General features: G+C 41.9%; 1 protein-coding gene across 1 annotated transcript; it reads right to left on the bottom strand.

Annotated features, from left to right (window-relative positions):
• Positions 1-299: 299 nt before the first annotated feature.
• On the bottom strand, positions 300-10519 carry nradd (neurotrophin receptor associated death domain). Its single transcript, XM_063486579.1, has 6 exons — positions 10108-10519; positions 5837-5969; positions 5379-5732; positions 4314-4527; positions 4044-4186; positions 300-1831 (listed from the first exon to the last, which is right to left on the bottom strand). The coding sequence occupies exons 1-6, from the start codon at positions 10144-10146 to the stop codon at positions 1527-1529; spliced, it is 1188 nt and encodes a 395-aa protein (XP_063342649.1). The 5' UTR covers positions 10147-10519; the 3' UTR covers positions 300-1526.
• Positions 10520-11701: the final 1182 nt, after the last annotated feature.

Raw genomic sequence — 11701 nt, 5'->3', positions numbered from 1 at the left:
GTAATGAGCGGTTATCTGAGTTACTGTTGCCTTCCTGTCAGCTGAAAGCAGTCTGGCCATTCTCCTCTGACCTCTGACATCAAACGAGGCATTTTCGCCCAGAAAACTGTCGCTCACTGGATATTTTCTCCTTTTAGACCAGTCTCTGTGAACTCTGTGATTAAAATCCCAGCAAATCAGCACTTTCTGAAATTGGCTGATTAGATACTTTTTCACTAAACAGTTATCCCTAACAAAGTGGCTGGTAAGTGTATTTGTTAAATGACAACTAGGCCACCATAGATATCTCATAGGTTTTATTTACTTTCTGACTTGAAGTGGTGTTAAAATAAATACAAAAACAAGGTGGCAAGCTGAACACAAGGATTAAAGTTGAGAACTTTTTCTACATTTTAAAATGGAAAATTCCATCTGCATCTTCACAAATTTCCACTTTAATCCAGGACTTTACCAACCCCTTTACATTTAAAGCGTTTACAATTACATGATGACTTTCAGAAAGCGCTAAGAAAGTTGTTAAGTGTTTAGCAGAATGCTTCCTTTCTCGTGTTCTCTGGTTAGATCTGACGGTGCTTGATATTTCCTCAGTGTAAATGACCACAGCTACTTTGTGGCTGCAGCAGGAAAAAAAAAGATTAAAAAAACCCAACAGAATAGGCAATAACTTTTAACAAACAATCTAGTGAGCAGTTCCTATCTACATACAAGATAAAAGTGTTCTTATAAAAAATATAAACTACAAGCAATAATGGGGACAATTACAGAGATATGACCTTGACGTTCTCCTGAAGAAATCAGACCACATGCCCATTAAACCCTCCCCATCTGCACACAAATGATCCCCATTAGGAAAAGCCACATCATACTGGACAGGCAAAAAACATGTCCCTTTGGCCAAAATCAGCTGTACCATAGTGGTTGCTTCAGTTGTGAGTCATAACAAAAAGGCTAGCCATGCTAAAAACATGATGACGTAACCTGTGTGCATTTGTACAACAGCGTGGGGCGGGATACATATATATGTGAATATATATTTGGAGTTTTTTTACATGGGGATGGATCTAATTTATGATGTCTCTGAATAATAAAACTCATGCAACATGTAAACATGTTATTTCGCTTCCTGCCACTAACTAAATATTTACAAGAAGTAGTAATGTGCGCGTATAAACAACACTGTAAATGCTCTTATTGTTGTGTGAGAGGAGATCTTTCCACGTCATCCCAGATGATCAGGTTGTTCTCTCACTGGTAGCATCAGTTGCAGTGATGAGATATACAACAGTTTATACTGTTAGCGTCCTGCTTATGTGTTGATAGGACACATTAACAGGAGAATCAGTCATGCAGTTAGAGCAATGTACAATCAAGTGGTGACATAAACTGGAGCAAAGGTTTAGAAGGTAAAAAAAAAAAAAAACGATTAAAAAACCCATCAGTGGCAGAGGTGATGATATCAGAGTACCTCTCATCATGTCAGTTTTTCACCCAAGTCTCTGAATTTCACATGTAGGGTCGAGAAGTTGTCAGACCACGGACACCCCCTGCACGGGACAGTTAAGAGCTGTTACTATGTCGGGCCTCTCGATGCGGGCCAGTGCAGAGCACAGCAGTCCCAGAGTGGAGCCTTCTTTCTGGGCCCAGTTAGAGAGGAGTGTGTGGGCCGGGGCCTCTCCCCGCCCGAACAGATCCAGCTGTTCAGGCTCATAACCCAGCGCCGCGCCAAGGTGCCTCCAGCCTCGGCCTTCTTGCAGGAGGCGCTCCACCTCTTCCTGTCTTTGTGGAGGTAGGTTCGTGTAAAGACGGCTGTCCTGCTTGTCTCTCATGTTACCTGTGAAAACAAAATCCAACCAAAGTTACCACATCTGTCCGAAAAGCAGTAGCAGTGCTTACAGTATATTATCAAAAGCTATAAAAATACCACAAACATGGGCGCTGGAATAATTGTGTCCTTTTAGAAATACCAAGTTAATTATTGCAAAATTAGGAAGTTTACAGTTGTTGTGGAAAACACTGAAAACTTAAAGGTGATACAGAGATTTCATCCAAACAAAGAGACTTTGTTTAGTTTTAGTGTTAGTTTCTGAAAGCCACAATGCAATACATGGCTTGTCTGCAAGACATCAGTCTGCAGACAGCTATGGTTATAATATAACTTTTTGAACTTTTCATATATATTCGATCCCAATCAAATATCGCTTTTCTTAAATCAACCCCTGCAAAATACAGTTGCATTTTATTATAATAAAATAGTAATAATGGATGAACTTGAAAATGAAATTCTTCCTGTGGAAGTTTCCAAGCTAACCAATAAACACGGCAAAGCTCATGGAGTTGTCTCAAAAACAGAGGAGGTTAGACCAAACACACATGTGATTTAAAAAGGATTTTCAAGGCACGTCAACTTCCAAGAGACACGGCAGGCAGCATCATGCGTAACTTTAAAAACTCATCGGTAAAGCAGCAAACTTCCCTGGGCATGGAAGAAAGGTTTCGCCAAGAAGAATCAGATGTTTAAAAACAACAGCTGAGATAATAACATATGACTGATGTCTTGGATTGTCTGAGGCACCACGTCATTTAAAAGAATAACACAATGCGCTGAGTGGATAAACTGTAATCGCTCGACTTTCCAGCAAGAAATCATTCCTCAGCGTATTTCCAAGTTAGGACTGGTTCCTGAAATGTCCTCACTTGTCCTTCTCATTTAGAGGCACTGAAAATACTTTTCAGGCTTTTAAAGAAAGCAGCGTGAGCTGAAAGTGTTTGGTCATGAGGAATGAACTAAAATTCCAAAAGCGTGGGAGAAACAACAATAAACACTACCCTTTGGCCTTCTTCTCATCATTAAAGTCAAGCATTGTTATTGTTACTTAAAAACTTTAAAACTGTCAACCTGGTTGCATAAATATGTACACCCTTAACCTAATACTTTGCTTCAGTGACTTCTTATTTTAAAACGCCATCTAGTCTTTTTAGGTAGAACTCTATCAGCATGACATGTCTTCACCCTCCCTCGCGTTGTCTCCTGTGCACAGCTGTCTTCACGTCCGCCCACAGATTTCCTGGTGTGTTTAAAGATGTTGGGCACGTCCAAAATTTTAATCTTCCCCTGGTGAAGTAATTCTTTTGTTGATCTGGATGTATGCTACGGGTCATTGTTGTGATGAAAGATGAAATTCCAGCTGAAGCATGATGCTGCTGCTGCCATGCTTCAGCGTAGCTATTGTGCTCTTTTGGTGAAGTGCATAACACCTTTTGGAATTACGGCAAAAAAGTCCAGTCTTTTCATTTTCCCACATGTTTTTAGGAAGACCGGATGTATTTTGTTCCGGAAAACTAGCAAGGCTTGGGTGTTTTTCTCTGCAAGAAAAGGCTTCTGTGTTGCCACCCTACCACATAGCACAGACATATGAAGAATATGAAGATTGTTGTCACATGCAGTACACAACCAGATCTTGCCAGAAATTCCTGCAGCTCCTTTAATGTCTCTACAGGCCTCTTGGCAGCCTCCCTGACCAGTTGTTATCTCTTCATCAGTTTTTAAGGGGTGTCCAGTTCTTGATAAAGTCACTGTTGTGCCATATTATTTCCACTCGTTGATGACTGTCTCCATTGTGCTCAATGGTATATTTAATACCTTGGGAATTCTGTTGTACCCTTCTCCTGACTGATACCTTTCAGCAATTTGACAATTTGTAAAATCTCAGTGGCCCTTTTGCTGTGACCAGATTAGTTTAACAAAATCGGTTGATTTTGGTTAATCCTCAGTTATATGAGGGTGCGCACACTTATACAAACACACTACACATTAAGCAGTTTGCTTCTCATTTGAATTGCAGAGGTTATTCGTCACATTAAAGATGGAAAAAGCTCTGAAATTATTTATACTGACATCCCAAAAACCTGCGATGAGTGGAAAGGTTCTTTTTTTGTATCCACTGCTCTCGGGGAGCTGCTAGATGTTTTAGCAACATTTTTAGAAAGCTTGAATCGTTTGAAATCAGTTTAATTTAGTTTCATAGCGTCTGTGGCTATCATACCTTTGCTGGGCTGGTTGTCCTGTAGGCTGTAAGAATCCAGAAAAACACCACTGTCGCTCTGCAGCTTCTCTCCTTCTGGAGATGTTCCCAACTCTGCTGCACGGGCCTTAGAGAGCGCCTTCTTCTGTTTACATGACCTCCAGCTGTGAAGACCACAGTAAAAACAATGATAGTTAATTACCCATTGGGTCCTATTTTTCATCACTGGGGGAATATGTACACATTCTTATGTACATTTAAAAATTAGGACCCTTCTCAGCGAAAACTTACCATTTATAAGCCACATAAATAAGCAAGCCCAGCACCACAGCAGCCAGCACAGACACGTATACAAGAATGTTGCTGTTGCCGCTCTCTTCCTCTGTGGTTAAATCAGTCGTTCCAGGAGCAGGACTGGTCTTCCCGTCCTCCGTTACCACCTCTACGCCAGGCCACCGAGGAGCATCGGTTTGACCAGGGCGAGAGAGAATGTGCAGCTTCTTCTCTGTGAAGATTAGGAGATGGACATGTGCCACAGTGAGGAGCATTGCATGTGCACATTTTGCACGTCAGAACACATTTGCACACCATAAATTAGGACCAGATGTAATGATAGCCTCAGCTATCCCACTCCCCTGAGGTTTTCAGACCTTTCATTGCCCCTTTTTCCAGCCTGATTCTCCCTCCTGCCGTCTGCCTATTTTGGGATCAAACAGTATATCGTACTGTGCTGACCTACGAGGGGTCAAAGAGTCATGACTTATGGACCCACGGTGTGTACAGATGACCTAACTCCTGGCGAGCGGGTGTAGCCATTTGGGAGCGAGCAGACTTGCTGTCAGGGTCAGCAGCCTCGCTTGGCCTTCAGGTTTTTGAGACGGTTAACCTAAAGACCTGTCAAGCTCATATCAATTGGACTACAGCACTTAAGTGGGCTCTTTTTCACAACTCATGTTTCCCAACTCAGAGTGTTACAAAGTGAAGCGTAGATGCAGATGTTGACCACATGTCCTCGTTTTTTCAGAGACTCTTCCGCTGCTCGTCTCCCCCTTCCCTTCAGCTCTCTCTTTCATCTTTTTTATGCACTATTGCCTGCATCAGATCTTTAAAGGATAAAGCTCTCACTATTCTGTATTTTCCTATTATCAGCAAAGCCAGTTATAAAATCAAGACCCCAATCGACCCACTGGGTAATTTATTTTAATATAATTTATTTTAATAACTTTTACAGCTGATAAAGGCCTCCCCCATGATTATTCATGGTTCTTGGTTTATTCCTGTTAAAAGGGAGTTTTTCTTTCCCTCTGTCATTTTATGCATTTTATTTACTGAGTCTAAATTTTTGATAAAGCTCACCCATGCAGAGTGCGTCAGAGTGGGGCAGGCAGGACCGGATCTCCACCTCATTTTCAGAGCACTGAGTGCAAGGCTGACAGGGATCTGTGGGACGATCCGCCTCCGAGAAGGTTCCAGAGCCACAGGTGGCGCACACAGTGTCTCCCATAGGGCCACACTGCCGTACAACCCCCTCACCACGACTGCATTTGGAGCAAGGTGCGCACAAGCTGTACGAGCTCAAAAAGAAGAAGCCATTGTCACATTCACACTGTGTGTTTTGAGTGGCAGAGCATGGAGAGAAAGTGGGAATACTGTGTGGACACCTAGCACATGGAAGGCAAGAGCCAAGGTCTTCAGATGAGGAAAATCTGCCTATGGGAAAGATTACAAACTCTGCGTCAAACTGGGTGAAGAAAATGATGAGGCACTTGAAACACGCTGAATCAGAGTAGTAACATTAGATTATAAGTGCTTACCCTCTGGGCACGGTGCACATGTGGTGTCCTCTTTCCCACATTCTACCTTCACTTCAAACCCAGGAGGGCACAGACTGCAACACTCCCCTGATTCAGTGAACTTACCGCTGGCACAGGCATTTCCAAGAGTAACCTACAGTAAAAGTGACACAGTAAGAAAAATAAAATGCAGCTACTGTATTTTTTAAGGCAACAAATCATATGTTTGGGCCATTTTCAGATATAAAGTTATAGGACTGCACGATTAAAGAAGCAGCAAAGAAGATAAACTGTAAATGCCCCCCCCAAACCCGCCTTGTTTTTATCTTTCGATCTGCCTTGGTTTTTACCCATAAGTGCTCTTAATCCTTATCTGCAAGTGGGTAATGGAGGTCCCAGCTTGAGTTATGACATGACGAATAGATCAGACATTCCTAACAGCTTGTGCAGGGAGGGAGGGAGGGTGCCTGACAGGAGTTGCTGGATTTAATCACATGGCTTTAGGTCACTGAAAAGAATGAAACATAAAGGGGGAAAAAACAACCAGAAAAGGAGGGTGAAAGAAGTAAAAGAAAAAAGAAAAAATCTGAGTTTCCACTCATTCTAAATTCTGTGTGAATGAGCACGCTCTGTGTGAATTAACTATACTGGTTGTGGCGGTGACTGGGAATAAAGGAGATGGCCCCAGGCAAGAGTGTCAGTTAACCAAGGCTGCTCAGCATGACAGTGTCCGTTTGGGTAAGAGGAGCGCTTTGAAGTCACCAAGCCCCGCAGGTGTGTCTATGAAGGTCAGTATTTCACTAACACCCCCTTCTCCAGGCTCTATGCAACGGCATCTTAAACATGCACACATATTTAGGGGAGATTGACCTACTCCGCCTGGGGCCTGACAAGAGCAAACAGATGTCTAACAACTAACCTCCTGCAAAGGAAAAAAGTAATAGCTAAACAACCTCAGTGATGTCTCTCTTTGTTTCTGAAGTCTGCCAAGACACTCAGGAGACATGTGTGAACCTGTAGCCTCCAACAAAAGCCCCCCAGATAAAAACCACACACTCACGCACGGACACACACACACACAGTGGTGTGACTCCAGTCGCGAAACCCAAAATGTTCCGTGCTGATAATACAGGGGAATCAGCTTTGAAACTGTGCTCGACTCGTTCCAAAAACAACAGCCGGTTTGACCGCACAGCTTACAGAGGAGCCTGATGATATCTGAACACCAGCCACACAACCCAGAACAGAGGCATTTAGGAGACTGGGGTGGTAGGATCCAGCAGGGAGGAATCAGGATATCTGAGTTGGCGTCTTAACCACAATAACTTGTAGCACAGAGGTATCCTGGTAACCCTGGTTTGCCCTCTCCATGTGACTGATGAAGTGCTTAATAACCTTTTGGCCTCTTAATCTATCCTTTGGTAAATATTTAGTGACAGTGGCTCTGTTTTGTTTTTTGGCGTTTTTTGGTGGGGGGTCACCTCGAGCTTGAATTTGTAGCATTTTATAACGCCTGGTGTGGGTCTGGGCTGGTGTAACTCGTTAAACTTGGCTGGGGGGCCAACTGTACGGAGAGCAGGCGCCGGCAAATGCTTGGCGCTTAACCCATTGGTCTCCAGTATACAATGAAAGATTTCATTCATGCCACACTGGAAACCAGCAGGAACTGACATCTACTCCTTACAGGAATAACTATCTACTCAATGTAAATTAAATAGTACTCCTTAAGGGTAAATTGAACTTTAATTGGCAGGTAATGTTAGGTATGCATTGATATATCAACCAAATATCATATTTGCCGATATTGGCCCTGTTAAATGATATCGACACACCGAGACGGATATCAGTGGCCAGTGTTTATCTGTTGTGCTGCATCGATTTTGCGCTGGCAAAATGACACAATGAGAGAAGTAAATCTTTAAGACAAAGCAAGCAGACAAAAATTTGTCACATTGTGGGGGCTGTAATCGTTATTTTAAAGGTCGCAATCAGTTTTGCAGTTGTTCTCATGGATGCACACAGTTTACACTGTGTTTGAAACTGAAATGATCTGAAAATACTGTAGACACTGTAATCACATTACAAAGTGCGTTTATGATTTAGGATCAGGTATTGCAGTACTAAGAGGAGTAAATTATACTTTTACAGGACAATGATGAGTTTCCTGTTTAAGTCTGGAAAGTAGACATAATAACAGAAAAAAAACAATCTTCTAAATTATTTGTTGCTTGTAAACTCAGAAGGCGAAAACTGTTATTTTTAGTTTTGTGCCACATAAATTGACACGCTTTGCTTTCTAAACATGTATATAACTTGATTCCATTTAATTATTGGCTCTTGTTGATCATCTTGCTACAGCTTGTGTGGCTACAATGTCATACCTTGTCATTATGTTCACTTTTCAAGCAAAGTTTAATTTCCCTCAGAGTCCTCTGGGTCTTATCTGTTGTACTGGGGGGTTATAAAGTCTGAGGGGAACCAAGCTGCAGTTGCTTTTTCCATCAAGGTAAGAAGCTGCAATCTAAAGGGATTCCCCAGTGAGAACAGACGGACCACCGAGGAGCACAGCTTTCAATGGGGCTCTCAACTCCACGGCTGCTGGAGTCACTCAGTCATCGGGGATCTCACACACAAACACACATGCGCACAATTCATTTCAGCCGCCTCTCTGCCTGAAACATTTTCTGAAGTGAGCTCACTTTTAAAGCCTGCGGATGTGAGTTTCCACTGTTAATCTAATCTGTGTGAAAATAAACATGAAAAGATTGCTCTTCGCCTGTGAAGATGCTGACCCATGATATTTCACAATCCGTCTGTGGCAACAACAGTGAGAGGTCTTTCAGCAGAGACAGCCCAGGCTGAGAGGGGAAACTTGTCTGAGCAGCACATCTGTGCCGATTCCTGCTATTGGTGCAGTATGCAGGCAGCATGAGGGACAAATTAAAGGACACAGGGTTCCACCACAACCGTGATCCTAAATCAAACGAGACAGCGCGCGCAGATACACCAACTATTCATCTAACGGTTTTCAACTCTCACCAAAGTAAATGAGGTAATTAAAAGTACTAAATGATCCTGAAGTCTGCCTACTCTGTGGAAATTCAAATTAGGGTGGGAACACACTAAACTACCCCCCTTGCATGCACACACACACACAAACACCACAAACTGGGAGAAAATGATGATAATTGCCTTGCTCCGGATATCCAGACCCCAGCAGTAGTAATAGACTAGGCCACATTTTCACCAGGAACTGCCACTAGTAACAAATGTATCAACGCGTACAGTAAACTAAATGGAAAATGTGTTGTAGAAAGAGTTAAGGTAGTAGAAAAACACCCAACTTCCACACTGAATCATATAGTGACTAATGAAACAATTATTTTTGGAAACAAAAGATTCCTTTTGTGTTTTTCCCAAATGAAAAGCATCTTAAATTCCACAAATTAATCCTACTGATATTATAATTACAAAGAGATACCTATCTTTTTTAGAACTAAAGCCTTATCTAACCACTTTGATCTAACAAAAGTGCTCTGACTCTTAAAAAGCATGTCTAGACAGGACTACAAGCCCCATGGGCTTTTTCAGGTAGATGAGTGTCAAATTATTGTCTGCAACTGTGAGGTAGAGGCTTTCTTTGCACCCTGATCCTGGCTTAATGGCATGCTATCAAACACCACCGAAACTATAATCTGTCTTTAAATCATACACCATTTATTTTAATGTGGCTGCTTAATCTTGATAAATGGTGTGCGCCTGGGTTTTGTTCCTGTTTTATGTGTTTGGTTCATTGTAGCCGGTACACAGTGTGATGGGCTTAAAATGCGAAGTTTCGTGGGAAAACAATGAGGTTGCAATTAAAAAAAAACAAAAACAAAACACAAGAAGAGGAAGAAATTGTGCCAAGGAGGTCTTCAGTAGGCTTCGTCTTAGCATGTGCATCTGAGAAATATGTTTACCACGGGAAAAAATAAGACGTTCGATTCCACTTTTGTCAAGAGAGCCTTTCAAAGACGCACTAATTTTACTCTATTATCACCTCTGACGCTTATATTCACCAACATGTGCCGTGTGACAGCCCTGATGAAGTACGGTTCTGTGTTGTGAAACAGATTTCCTTTGGGAGCAATGGAGCAAACTGAGCTGGATTAAGTTTACTCAAGTTTAAACAGACCCCTGATGTAAAGCCACGAGTGTGGAATAAGTAAGAAACGCCTTATAAAACACATCAACGTGAAAATCTGACTTTAGTTCATGTGGTGGTAAAGCGGTAATAAACTGTAGCTTACTTTTAACAGCAGAAATGCGCATACGACAGACGGTTTCATGTCTTCAGCTCCAAAATCCTCTTTGGCTTCGACACACAGGGGCGTCTCAAAATCGTCCACAGAACAGTGTTTTCACTCTGCAGCCTCCAACAATGGCATGAAAAATGCCAAAACCTCAAGTTCCCCGAGTCTAGTTAAATACACCAACTTGTCCTAAAACGTGCTGGTTCCACAGAAAGGAGAATTCGGTCATAATCCAGTAACCAGATGAGGGTTTTTACGCGTGAGGAAGCCGTTTTAAAAATGTGTATAATCCTTCAGTCTTCTCCACGTAGCGCTGCAGCCCGATGCGTCTGTGTCAGTGCATTCCTCAATGTTACCTTAAAACAAAGTTTCTTCTGTCTCAGCTCACAGGATGCACCAACTGCCACACTCCTGCAGCTTTGCAACAGATGAATCAGGAGGGGGGAAGCTGCTGCGAGTTCTTAGGAGCCTTTTCTCCTCCCATCTACTCGGCTTTCAGTGCGGCTTCGTGATTGGCTGCATCCCTGAGCTCGGTAACAAGTACAGACGATACAGGAAGGGAGAAAAGTAAAGGTAACCGTCGTTGTTATCGACTGTGTGTCAATGTTATGTATCTAATGTTACATGTATAAATGCTCTACAGGCTCAGTGCACTAGCTTAAAAAGAGCAGCCCCAAAGTTTCCAGTATTAAACACAATAATGGGACATTAATACATAAACAGTCATGTTAATAAATGGGATAAAGGTGTTAGTTTATAAGTAGATTACATAATGACACTAGACTGTTCAGATTGTTTGCACTGATATTTTTAAAATTTTTCCAAAATTCTATTGTAATTATTGCCTCTCCTGCATTTATCTGTCTGCTCTTTTTGTTAGTTAGCCAACAAAATAAGACTTTACATGCAGATATGAAATATGTTGCATTGTTGGATACATTTTTTTTTATCTGAAGCTGAGTAATCCTAGTGAAAAAATGCGTAAAAGCAGGACTTTACCGATCACGTTTTACTGCGTTAGGCTGGTGTGCATTCCCACAAGAGTGAATTGATCCTGCAGAAATCCTTCTTGAACATTGTTTTACAGCCCTACAGGGATGCTCGCAAAGAGCTGTGATCAGTTGTTATCAGAAACAAAAGAGGGCATGCGAATCAAACAAGCGCCCTTAAGAAGAAGTACATGTTTGATCTCAAGTAATTCAAAAGATTAGAAAACCAATCCAGGCTAAATTACACACCTTGTAAATTCTAGAGAGCGCATCGCAGGGGGCCCGGAGACTTTAGAGGCAAACAAATGGAAAGATCTCTCAGACACAATACTACTTGCACTTCAAAGCCTGCCGAGGGATAAGAGGAGACTGAGGATGTTCCTCCTCTGATAAAATGCCAAAAAAACATTTGAGACAAGCAGGGATCTCCTTTGCGTTCATTCATAACAACTGATAAAGTCTCCGCACTGCAAAAACCTCAATCTGCCTGAGGAATTCTTTTTCAGTTTTAAGTCTATGTTTTAAACATGTCTTTTCTTTTCTTTTTCACCCTATTAAATCTACTTTCGGCTGCATGTTTGATTTGGCAAGGTTAAAAAACA

This window comes from Pelmatolapia mariae, linkage group LG10_11, assembly GCF_036321145.2.
Source record: "Pelmatolapia mariae isolate MD_Pm_ZW linkage group LG10_11, Pm_UMD_F_2, whole genome shotgun sequence".
NCBI lineage: Eukaryota > Metazoa > Chordata > Actinopteri > Cichliformes > Cichlidae > Pelmatolapia > Pelmatolapia mariae.
The sequence above is the reverse complement of the archived record's forward strand: the minus strand, read 5'-3'. Positions and strand labels throughout refer to the sequence as shown.

Excerpts from the sequence above, each read along its gene's own strand:
- nradd (XM_063486579.1), bottom strand. The coding sequence starts at position 10,146 with ATGAAACCGTCTGTCGTATGCGCATTTCTGCTGTTAAAA. Across the intron at positions 5,970-10,107 it reads GCGCATTTCTGCTGTTAAAA|GTTACTCTTGGAAATGCCTG; the intron begins GTAAGCTACAGT and ends CTTTTACTGTAG. Across the intron at positions 5,733-5,836 it reads ATGTGCACCGTGCCCAGAGG|GCAGATTTTCCTCATCTGAA; the intron begins GTAAGCACTTAT and ends TCTTTCCCATAG.